The sequence below is a fragment of the Nicotiana tomentosiformis genome, chromosome 12 (genome assembly GCF_000390325.3).
Source record: "Nicotiana tomentosiformis chromosome 12, ASM39032v3, whole genome shotgun sequence".
Classification (NCBI taxonomy): Eukaryota; Viridiplantae; Streptophyta; class Magnoliopsida; order Solanales; family Solanaceae; genus Nicotiana; species Nicotiana tomentosiformis.
The window spans coordinates 114,330,491-114,341,224 of NC_090823.1; the positions used below are offsets into that span (position 1 = coordinate 114,330,491).

Here is a 10,734-nt window from a genome sequence, read left to right on the forward strand (position 1 = left end):
TCAAAGGTTTGTATTTTTTTAATACAACTGAATACACCTTTATTCATGCATGAATACAAGATATAAATATTAAAATACACTGAATACAAACATTAAAATAGAACATAATATAAACCGTGAATATATTTAATTTTAAAATATAGTAAAATACAGTAAAATATACTTAATACAAATACAAATACAGTGAATACAACCAATAAAATATACTGAATACAGCAGTAATAACATGTATTAGGAATAACTAAAATACAGTTAATACAAATACATTGAATATACTGAATATAAAATAGCGAATATAGTAAATACAAACATTGAATTTAATGAATGCAACAGTAAAAAAAAATTGATACACACTAAATACAAAAGTTATATACAACTGAAAATTATTCTAATTAATTGGGTTGATAATGAGACATGTTAGAATTGATTTTGTTGAGTTATATTATGAGTGTATCACGCTAATTGGTATTATTTCCGTTATTAGACAGCTGGACATACCTATTTTTAAGGTGATCGTCGTTACTGTATTTATGAATACATAGCGCGAATATACGTGAATACATGCACATACAATTGGACTGCCATAATTTTAGGGGCTTTTTGCTACTGTATTCATGAATATAGCAGCGCGAATACAACGAATATACTACCATAACAACTGAATAGTAGCTATAAGAAGTAATTATATATATGGTAGCTATAGGAAGTTAATAACCACTAAACAATAGTGGTTTCTGAAAATTTCTCTTATTAATACCTTTGTTGCATTTTTTTTAATGATGATTTCATTATTTGCATATTTTATTTGGACGATTGTAGTTAGACTGAGAAACTTTATAGACAATTTAATATGAATATTTCATTTAGATGTTCATTTTTATAAGAAGAAGAAATATATAAACTTATAAGCTCAAAATCAAATATTCAAAATATCCAAACCGATTAATTCGAAACTGAATTTAAAAAATCAGATTTCTTCAACCCGAAAATCAAAAATCGAAATCTGATTGCCCGAACACCCACCCCTTTAGAGTGAAGGGATCCAATTGCAACATCTTCAAAGTACTGGGGTGTAGCTGAAAATACCTAGCAAAGATACGTAACGGACCAACGGTACACTATCACGACATAGTGGGTATATCAGTATTCGTCTTCTGCCTATAAAAACGGAGTCCTTATTTCACTGTAAAATTCTCGCTTTCTCCTCGGTCCCGTCCAGAATCTGAATTGCAACGTGTAGGAGGATCTCTGAGGTAAAGTTTATCCTCTTTCTCTTCTTCAGCTGTGCTCTAATTTCTAATTTTTTCCCTATATGTATGTGTATGTATGTATATATTTGTGCATTTGGAGCTGATCTAGGGATTTTTGTTAGGGATTTGGTGAATCATGGCATCCAAACGGATTCTCAAAGAGCTCAAGGATCTCCAGAAAGATCCTCCTACCTCTTGCAGCGCTGGTGATATTTCAAACGCTTTTCTTTTTCATTTTACTTCAAATTCCGCTTTTTGATCTTCAATTTTCTTGCTGCCTTTATTAACGATTATGTATTTGCGAAACTTTTTTTACTTGCTTTTACTAGTTTTTGCTGCTGATGCATGCCAAAATTATCATTTTAGTTGCTCAACTACATGATTAGATGGTTAACATTTTTACATTACTAACTTGGGAAAGTGCATAAAGTTGAAGGTTTTTTTAGGTCCTTTCCACTGCACAAACATAAATTGATCCTAACGACCTGTTCCGGGGTGGGGGGCCGGAACTTGTAAATAACCTGCATATGGTAGAGGTGACAGCCTATCATATCCAATCTCATGCTTGAGACTTGTTTACAGTCTGCATCTATTAAGTTGTTTTCTGATTCTTTATGTGTTCTTACATCTGTTGTTCGTATCATGAGTTGCTGAGGATCTGTTTGTAGTACACCCATTTTTTCAGACACTTGATTAAATGTCATCATGTGGCAAGTTGTTCTCTGATTCGCCGTGCTTGCTTATGTTATCCATATTAGGCCCAGTTGCTGAAGACATGTTTCATTGGCAAGCAACAATAATGGGTCCACCTGACAGCCCTTATGCTGGCGGAGTGTTTCTTGTTACCATTCATTTTCCACCTGACTATCCATTTAAGCCACCGAAGGTATTATATTTGTGTTGTGTATTTGTTGATGACACTTGACAAGTTGCTTGTTTGTTTGCTTATTAACATGGTAAAACATGAGATTTTTGAATTTTCGATAGCTTATTTTGCAGAATCGAATTTGCTTGTCATTTTCTAGGCTTGTAATTTTACTGTATCAACTGGATTGAAATGTCTTTGTTCACTTTAATAACTTTTTAAGGTAAACAACTAAGCATAGATATTAAAGCTCTACTCAAATGGAGTCAACTTTTAATCGTGATCCTTTTCATTTCCCCTACAAAATCGCAACTCATATCGTAATGGCCTCTAAAAGAGCTCAAATTTTTGGGTCAAGACCTTCATTCATTAGTCAATTAAATTTAATTCGTGTTAGCTTTCCTTTTCTTTAAAAAAAACTATGTGAATGACTTGTTTGCTAATTGGATTTATACATTTGTGCACAATAGACACTTTAGCTATACTTGCAGAATTAGGTCGGCAGAGGAAAAGGATGCCATGAACAATATGGAGATTAGAAAGCCTGTGGTCCAGATGGCATCCCCTTAGAGGTTTGGAAGTGTTCGGAAAGTTTAGAGTAGAATGGCTTACCAAGCTATTCTACGAAGTGACAGGATGTCCGACGAGTGGAGAACCAGTACCCCTGATTCCAATTATAAGAACAACGAAGATATTCAAAGTTGTGTGAACCATCGTGACAGTAAACTTATGAGTCATACGATAAAACTCTAGAAAAGAGTGATAGAGCGTAGACTTAGGGACACTACAAGAGTGATTGACAACCAGTATGAATTTATGCCCAATAAATCTACGACAAAGTTATATTCTTGCTAAGAAGATTGATGAAAATTTATAGTGAGGGGAAGAAAGATCTACACATGTATTCATTGACTTGGGGAAAGCATATGATAAAGTACTAAGAAAGGTCCGTTGGTGGGTGTTGGAGAAGAAAAGAATTCATGTTAAATATATAAATGCCATAAAGAATATGTATGAAGGAGCCACTACTAATGTTAGCACAGTAGCAGGAAACACAAAGGAGTTTTTGTAGCTGTGGGTTCACATCAGGGGTCGACATTGAGCTCTTCTTGTTTATGGATGAGCGAATCTATACAATAAAAGACGAGGTCACATTGTGTATGCTATTTGTTGATGATATTGTGCTAATTAACGAAACTAGCGAGAGTGTCAACCAAAAGCTTAAACTATGGAGAAACACTTTAGAGATCTAAGAGTTTAAGGATAAGGCCATCAAGAATATTCGGAAAATAATATTTGCTGGTATTTGTTGGAGCATATGGAATGAAAGAAATAGAAGATGCTTTGATGGACTATCAACTCCTAACCACACCCTAAAAGCTAAATGCCTTCTGCATTTATCTAGTTGGACTACGGGTGGCAAGTGGGTCGAGCCGGGCCCTAAACGGGCCGGTCTCGTGGGCCACAGTCCCGGTCCTTAAATAAACGGGCTAAACGGTCCCGGTCTAAACGTGCTTTTTGGTGGAACCGGCCCGGGATCGGGCCCACGAACTCATGGTCCCGGGCTAAACGGGTTGGCCCACGGTCCCAATGGCTAAACGGGCCCAACGGCTAAGCAGTAATTTTTTTAAAAATTAAATAGAAATTAGAGACAAAAAGATGTTAAAAAAATATCTAAGGCAATGCCTTGTAAATTTATTATAGAATTGTGACTTAATTTTTTAATTCAAATTTAAAGACAAAAATATTGTAAAAAGATATTCAAAACAATGCCTTGTAATTTTATTATAGCAATAAAAAATATGGCAATATCTTTCTTAGTCTTACTCCCCCTATGGAATGAGCACAACAAGGTGCTAATGCCACCATTGAAAAGAAAAAGGAAATAATCAAGATGTGCCAAAATATAAGTTACATAATACATACTAATTTTTGTTCATACAAGTTACATGCTATCTCTTACAAATTTCATAAATCCTTCAAAGTTCGGAGGAATTTCCGTTGGTGGTGGCGGAAAAGTAGCTTGGTCATTGCCACTTCCATTGTCGGGCGAAGCGGCATCCTCAGCAAGTTCAACTAGCATTTCTTCGTAGGCTTCGTCTACCTCTGGTTGTGATTCAGCAAGTCCAAAATTTCTTCTTTCCGTAAAGATCCAATCTCTTAAAAGTACTGATTTTTCCAAGCTCTCCCTCATAGACGCTCTATAATCACCGATTTGAAGTCTTGCTTGATTGAAAGCGCTCTCCGATGCCACATTTGAAGCTTGAATAGTTAAAATGTCTCGGACCATCCTTGAAAGAACCGGAAAGTGTTTTTCTTTGTCCTTCCACCATTGCAAAATATTAAAGGTGCCGTCGGGATTCATTTCCTCAAGTTGCTGCGACAAATAAACTTCAAGATCATTTAGTTGTGAAAAATCATTACTACTAGAACCAATAGAACCCCTAAACCCCGCCCAAACACTAAGTCCTCTTACTCCCGCAGTTCTTTTAGAAGATTGAGAATCAGAAGAAGAAAAAGTTGGAACATTTGGTCTAGCATGATTTAATGCAACTTGATAAGCATTATAAATAGTTTCACCATTTGTTCTAATTGAGGCTATTGCTTCTGGAAGTTTAGACAACCCATCATCTTAAAGTGCTAAACCATTATAAACAGTTTCATACCAAAATTGAGGATCTCCTAATTTCATACAAGGATTTAACAAAGCAGCAACACCATAAATAGGGGGAATAGGGAAAAAATATTTTTAAATTTTTTTTCTCATAGAATCAATAGCAAGTTAATAAATTTCTTCACCCTATGAAAAATGAGCAAATAAATTTGCAAGTTCTGCAATATAAACTAAACAGTTGGAAATAGCAGGATAATATTGCCCAAAAAATTCTTTTGTAGTAATATGAAATTTTTCTAAAAAATCAACAAGCATTTTAACATTAGCTCAATCCCCATTCGTAAGGTAATCATCACTTACATATGCATTAAACGTTGAGTTTATGGGGTTTCTATATTCATATGCAACAACCAAACTTTCATACATTGTAATTCCATCTAGTTGGACAAGGTTTAGGAATCTTTCTTTCTCTTAGGCCACAATCATCGCATCTTTTAAAATATTTTATAAATCTACTTCTACGGTTTGAATGAAAAGCCAGGTAAGAGCCATTTTAACCTTTTCAATTTGAATATTTAAAATTCTCATACCAATTAAATGGTAAATATGACAAATACATCTAACATGAAAAATGTTACTAAATGCAGGATTTAGCGTAGTGGTAAGCAAGTCTATAACATTTGTATTATTCGTAGCATTATCCATTGTAACCGGCATTATTTTATCACTAATGCAAAAATATCTGCAAATATCCGTAACTGTGCTAGCAATAAACTGCCCTGTGTGACGTGAAGCAATTATTCTATAAGCAATTATGCGCTTTTGATTATCCAATCCTCATCAATCCAATGACATGTAACAGTAAGGTAATCACAGTCGTTGTTACTTCTACCAATATCAGTTGTAATAGCAACACGACAATGTATCTACTCCTAGTCAGGCTGACCCTAGTTACCGGTTCAAATCAATTTTAACCGGGAATTAATACTGTTACCGGAGGTATTTTATATTATGATCCAAAAAAAGATCGGGAAGAATTAGCAAAAATGTTAATTGTTATGTGCTTACCCTATAGTTTTCCTTCTGACCCTGCGTTTGTGCATTATATTAGAATTTTTTTTAATCCTACTTAAAAAGGTTTCCTCGCACAACCGTAAAGAGCGATATATTTGCGCTATTTATTTACTCATATAAATTGTCGTGTTGCTATTACAACTGATATTGGTAGAAGTAACAACGACTGTGATTACCTTACTGTTACATGTCATTGGATTGATGAGGATTGGATAATCAAAAGCGCATAATTGCTTATAGAATAATTGCTTCACGTCACACAGGGCAGTTTATTGCTAGCACAGTTACGGATATTTGCAGATATTTTTGCATTAGTGATAAAATAATGCCGGTTACAATGGATAATGCTACGAATAATACAAATATTATAGACTTGCTTACCACTACGCTAAATCCTGCATTTAGTAACATTTTTCATGTTAGATGTATTTGTCATATTTACCATTTAATTGGTATGAGAATTTTCAATATTCAAATTGAAAAGGTTAAAATGGCTCTTACCTGGCTATTTCATTCAAACCGTAGAAGTAGATTTATAAAATATTTTAAAAGATGCGATGATTGTGGCCTAAGAGAAAGAAAGATTCCTAAACCTTGTCCAACTAGATGGAATTACATATATGAAAGTTTGGTTGTTGCATATGAATATAGAAACCCCATAAACTCAATGTTTAATGCATATGTAAGTGATGATTACCTTACGAATGGGGATTGAGCTAATGTTAAAATGCTTGTTGATTTTTTAGAAAAATTTCATATTGCTACAAAAGAATTTTCTGGGCAATATTATCCTACTATTTCTAATTGTTTAGTTTATATTGCAGAACTTGCAAATTTGTTTGTTCATTTTTCACAGGGTGGAGAAATTTATCAACTTGCTATTGATTTTATGAGAAAAAAGTTTAAAAAATATTTTCCCTATTCCCCCTATTTATGGTGTTGCTGCTTTGCTAAATCCTTGTATGAAATTAGGAGGTCCTCAATTTTGGTATGAAACTGTTTATAATGGTTTAGCACTTTAAGATGATGATTTGCCTAAACTTCCAGAAGCAATAGACTCAATTAGAACAAATGCTGAAATTATTTATAATGTTTATCAAGTTGCATTAAATCATGCTAGACCAAATGTTTCAACTTCTTCTTCTGATTCTCAATCTTCTAAAAGAACTGCGGGAGTAAGAGGAATTAGTGTTTGGGCGGGGTTTAGGGGTTCTTTTGGTTCTGGTAGTAATGATTTTTCACAACTAAATGAGCTTGAAGTTTATTTGTCGCAGCAACTTGAGAAAGTGAATCCCGACGGGACCTTTAATATTTTGCTATGGTGGAAGGACAAAGAAAAATACTTTCCGGTTCTTTCAAGGATGGCCCGAGACATTGTAACTATTCAAGCATCAACTGTGGCATCAGAGAGCGCTTTCAGTCAAGCAAGACTTCAAATCGGTGATTATAGAGCGTCTATGAGGGAGAGCTTGGAAAAATCAGTACTTTTCAGAGATTGGATCCGTTCGGAAAGAAGAAATTTTGGACTTGCTGAATCACAACCAGAGGTAGACGAAGCTTACGAAGAAATGCTAGCTGAACTTGCGGAGGATGATGCTTCGCCTGGAAGCGGTGATGACCAAGCTTCATTTCCGCCACCACCAACGGAACTCCCTCCGAACCTTGAAGGATTTATGAAGTTTGTAAGAAATAGCATGTAACTTGTATGAACAAAAATTAGTCTATATTATGTAACTTGTATTTTGGCACATCTTGATTAGTTCATTTTTCTTCTCAATGGTGGTATTAGCACCTTGTTGTGCTCATTCCATAGGGGGCACCTTGTTGTGCTCATTCCATAGGGGGGAAGAAGACTAAGAAAGATATTGCCATACTTTTTATTGCTATAATAAAATTACAAGGCATTGCTTTGAATATCTTTTTACAATATTTTTGTCTTTAAATTTGAATTAAAAAATTAGGTTACAATTCTATTATATATATATATATTTCTTTTGGTCTTTAATTTTAAAAAAATTACTGCTTAGCCGTTGGGACCACGGGCCCGGCTCGTTTGGGACCATGAGTTTGTGGGCCCGGTTCCACCAAAACGCACGTTCAGCCCGTTTATTTAAGGCCCGGAACCGCGGCCCACGAGACCGGCCCGTTTAGGGCCCGACCCACTTGCCACCCCTAGCTCTTTGTATCTAAGATAGCATATTTGTAGTAAGCTAACAATCTTTTTTGATGCTACTATGTAGCTTCTGCTTCTCGTAATATTTTGCATCTTCTTGATGACATCAATGAAGCCAATTGTTTTAACAAAAAAAGGATAAGTAGAAGTAAGACGGAGTAAGAGTGAAGTAAGGTGAGATTAGATTGGGATAGTGTTTCTTAAACGCACACAATTCAAATATCTAGGCTCGTTGTTTTAGGCCAATGGATGATAGATAAAAATGTTACGCATAGAATCAAAAGCAGATGGTTAAAATGGAAAGTGAAATGTAAGTTCTATAGAACAATTATAAGACCGATAGTTTTATACGAAACAAACTATTGAAGATAAACCATGCGACGACCTCATGCACCAGTCCGTAGATGTGAAACCATGATGAATAATGAAGTTCTTAAAAGAGGACGAGGTAGGTCTAAAATCATATATGGAAAGAAGTTGTCTCGAAATACCTAGAAATTTTTTGAATCGAACAAACTGAGCAAAATCTAAGGCACAATGGAAGAAATAGATTTATATAGGCGATACCAATTAGCTGGTAATATATTTTAGTCATGTTACTGTGTTTACTTTAGGTCCTATGCTTACTTGGGAGTCTTTTATCCTTGTTAAAGATTCTTATGGCAGTAGAAAATATGGATCATTTCTAGTACTTTATTTTTTATCTTTATTTAGTATAATGTTGGCCTACTGATCAAGAAAAAATGTTGGCGTAAGATTAATTTAACTGGCCGAGCCAAATTTCTTTGGGATTGAGGTATAGTTTGTAATGATTATTTGCAAAAAACTAAAATAAAACTTTAAGTTAAAGTGCTGGAGCTGAATTTTGAATTATGTAGGTAGTCGTGGTGTATTATCATCTTCGAATGTGTTATAAATTCTTAGATGATGCTAGTATTTTATATTTTTGAGAGAACATATTTTTTTTTCTTCATATTTCTAATAGTGTAGATTTTCTACACTCATTTTTGGAGGATTTAATAAAACTAGCCAACTAGGCACATCGTCTGATGGTTCTTTGATCCATTTGCCAAAGCACATAATCAAGCTGGAAGAACTTCTATGTGCAAAATCAAAGAGGAACTTGGGTGTCTTCCCTCTACAGGATGTTATTCTGCAACTTCTTTGCTTTTGTTTCTTTTATTTTTTTCCCTCTGGACAAATTTCTCCACGTTATATGGGATATATGTCCAGGTAGCTTTCAGGACAAAGGTTTTCCACCCAAACATCAACAGCAATGGTAGCATTTGCCTCGACATTTTGAAGGAACAGTGGAGCCCGGCACTTACAATCTCCAAGGTTAGTTGTATTTCCTGATTATTGGTTTCCACTCATTCGATATTTTGAATTTGCTTATTACACCTTGAGATTTTTGAGGACTAGTATGTCCTTAAGGGAGTGAATGGCAGAATGGTGCAATGTAAATGCTGGATCAGCAAGACGTATATGTCCCAAGCTATTATCTACTCCTTGTTTTCCTTTTCGTTAAATCAGCCTCAAATGGGGAGGATTCCTGTGTATATTCAAATTTTTGGTATTGTCTTTCCATGTGGTCAAGTTTGTGAAGTAGTTCTTGGTTAGTTCAACTGAAACAAATGCAGAGATTGAACTTATATTTTCTAATGCCTTCTTTATAGTGCTTAGAGGTTAGTAGAACAAAAAATGTACACAGCTTCTTATAGATATTTAGGTGAGGCGAGGTGGGAACCGATATCTCATATTCTGCCCCTTCGTTCAAATTCTAAAAGAGTTGAATACCAGAAGCAATCGGCTCGTTTCCAAGTAAAACACACTTATTTTTGTATTGATAAGCGGAGCAAGTGGGTAGCTCAATTTTTTTCTTTTTGCAGTACCATTAATGATAATCAATTATCAAGTGCAGGCAGGTATTCATCAGATCAAGTTTTAGTGGGTGTATTATAGAAACTTAATTAATTTGTTCCTTGCAGGTATTGCTGTCAATCTGTTCTCTGCTAACAGACCCTAATCCTGATGATCCTTTGGTGCCGGAAATTGCTCACATGTACAAGACTGATAGAAGCAAGTATGAAACAACCGCCCGGAGCTGGACTCAAAAGTATGCCATGGGTTAGTTGCTGTGACCATCTCTGGAGGGGCTCCTTTTCTTCTGTGGTATTCTATATTATGTATTATGTATTAAGAAATGGTGTTCTTATGCATAATCAACTCAAGGGGAAAGGTTGAACATGCCCCTCTTGTAACAATTTGATTTGCTGTTTGTTTGCAAGAATCTAATTGTTTTAAAACTGTATGATGGGTTCAATTTATGCGTCTTGACCCTTTGCATCTGTACTTAGTTATTGACTTGGATGCAGAGCATCCCCAAACTTTTACGATGAAGTTAATCTAGGGGGTTTCTCAAGATTACAAACCAAAGGGTAAGTTGCGAATGCACTACATCTCAAATTACTTTATCTCGTATGCAAACACTTCGTGGTTATGATGTTCGAACAACAGCCAATTGCAGCTACAAACAAATCGAGGAGTCGCCGACAGAGCGCAAACATTTTTTGAGATTTCTTGAAAGGTCATGGTGTTTTTATCAAATTTTGGTCACTTTGCAACGAATTTATGTTGCCATGTATTTAAAGCGTTTCGAGGTATAGATTTTTTTTTTTGGGTTGAAGATAGCTGAACTTTTTATTTTAGTTAAACATGTCAAATGTATGTCAGTGTATGGTACTTGCGCGGTTACCAT

The 10,734-nt window shown here is 35.0% G+C and overlaps 1 protein-coding gene across 2 annotated transcripts; it reads left to right on the forward strand.

The window, feature by feature from the left end:
* The first annotated feature begins 1,096 nt into the window (after nt 1–1,096).
* Nucleotides 1,097–10,328, forward strand: LOC104099068 (ubiquitin-conjugating enzyme E2-17 kDa-like). Of its 2 annotated transcripts, none has more exons than XM_070191999.1 (5): nt 1,097–1,253; nt 1,373–1,456; nt 2,009–2,136; nt 9,210–9,314; nt 9,965–10,328. In XM_070191999.1, exons 2-5 carry the CDS (start codon nt 1,387–1,389, stop codon nt 10,106–10,108), a joined length of 447 nt encoding a protein of 148 aa, XP_070048100.1. In that variant the 5' UTR covers nt 1,097–1,253; nt 1,373–1,386; the 3' UTR covers nt 10,109–10,328. The 2 variants fall into 2 exon arrangements, with proteins under 2 accessions (XP_070048100.1, XP_070048101.1); XM_070192000.1 differs by having other exon boundaries at nt 1,212–1,234; nt 1,360–1,456.
* The last annotated feature ends 406 nt before the right edge of the window (nt 10,329–10,734 follow it).

Excerpts from the sequence above, each read along its gene's own strand:
- LOC104099068 (XM_070191999.1), top strand. The coding sequence starts at position 1,387 with ATGGCATCCAAACGGATTCTCAAAGAGCTCAAGGATCTCCAGAAAGAT. Across the intron at positions 2,137-9,209 it reads ATCCATTTAAGCCACCGAAG|GTAGCTTTCAGGACAAAGGT; the intron begins GTATTATATTTG and ends ATATATGTCCAG. Across the intron at positions 9,315-9,964 it reads CGGCACTTACAATCTCCAAG|GTATTGCTGTCAATCTGTTC; the intron begins GTTAGTTGTATT and ends TGTTCCTTGCAG.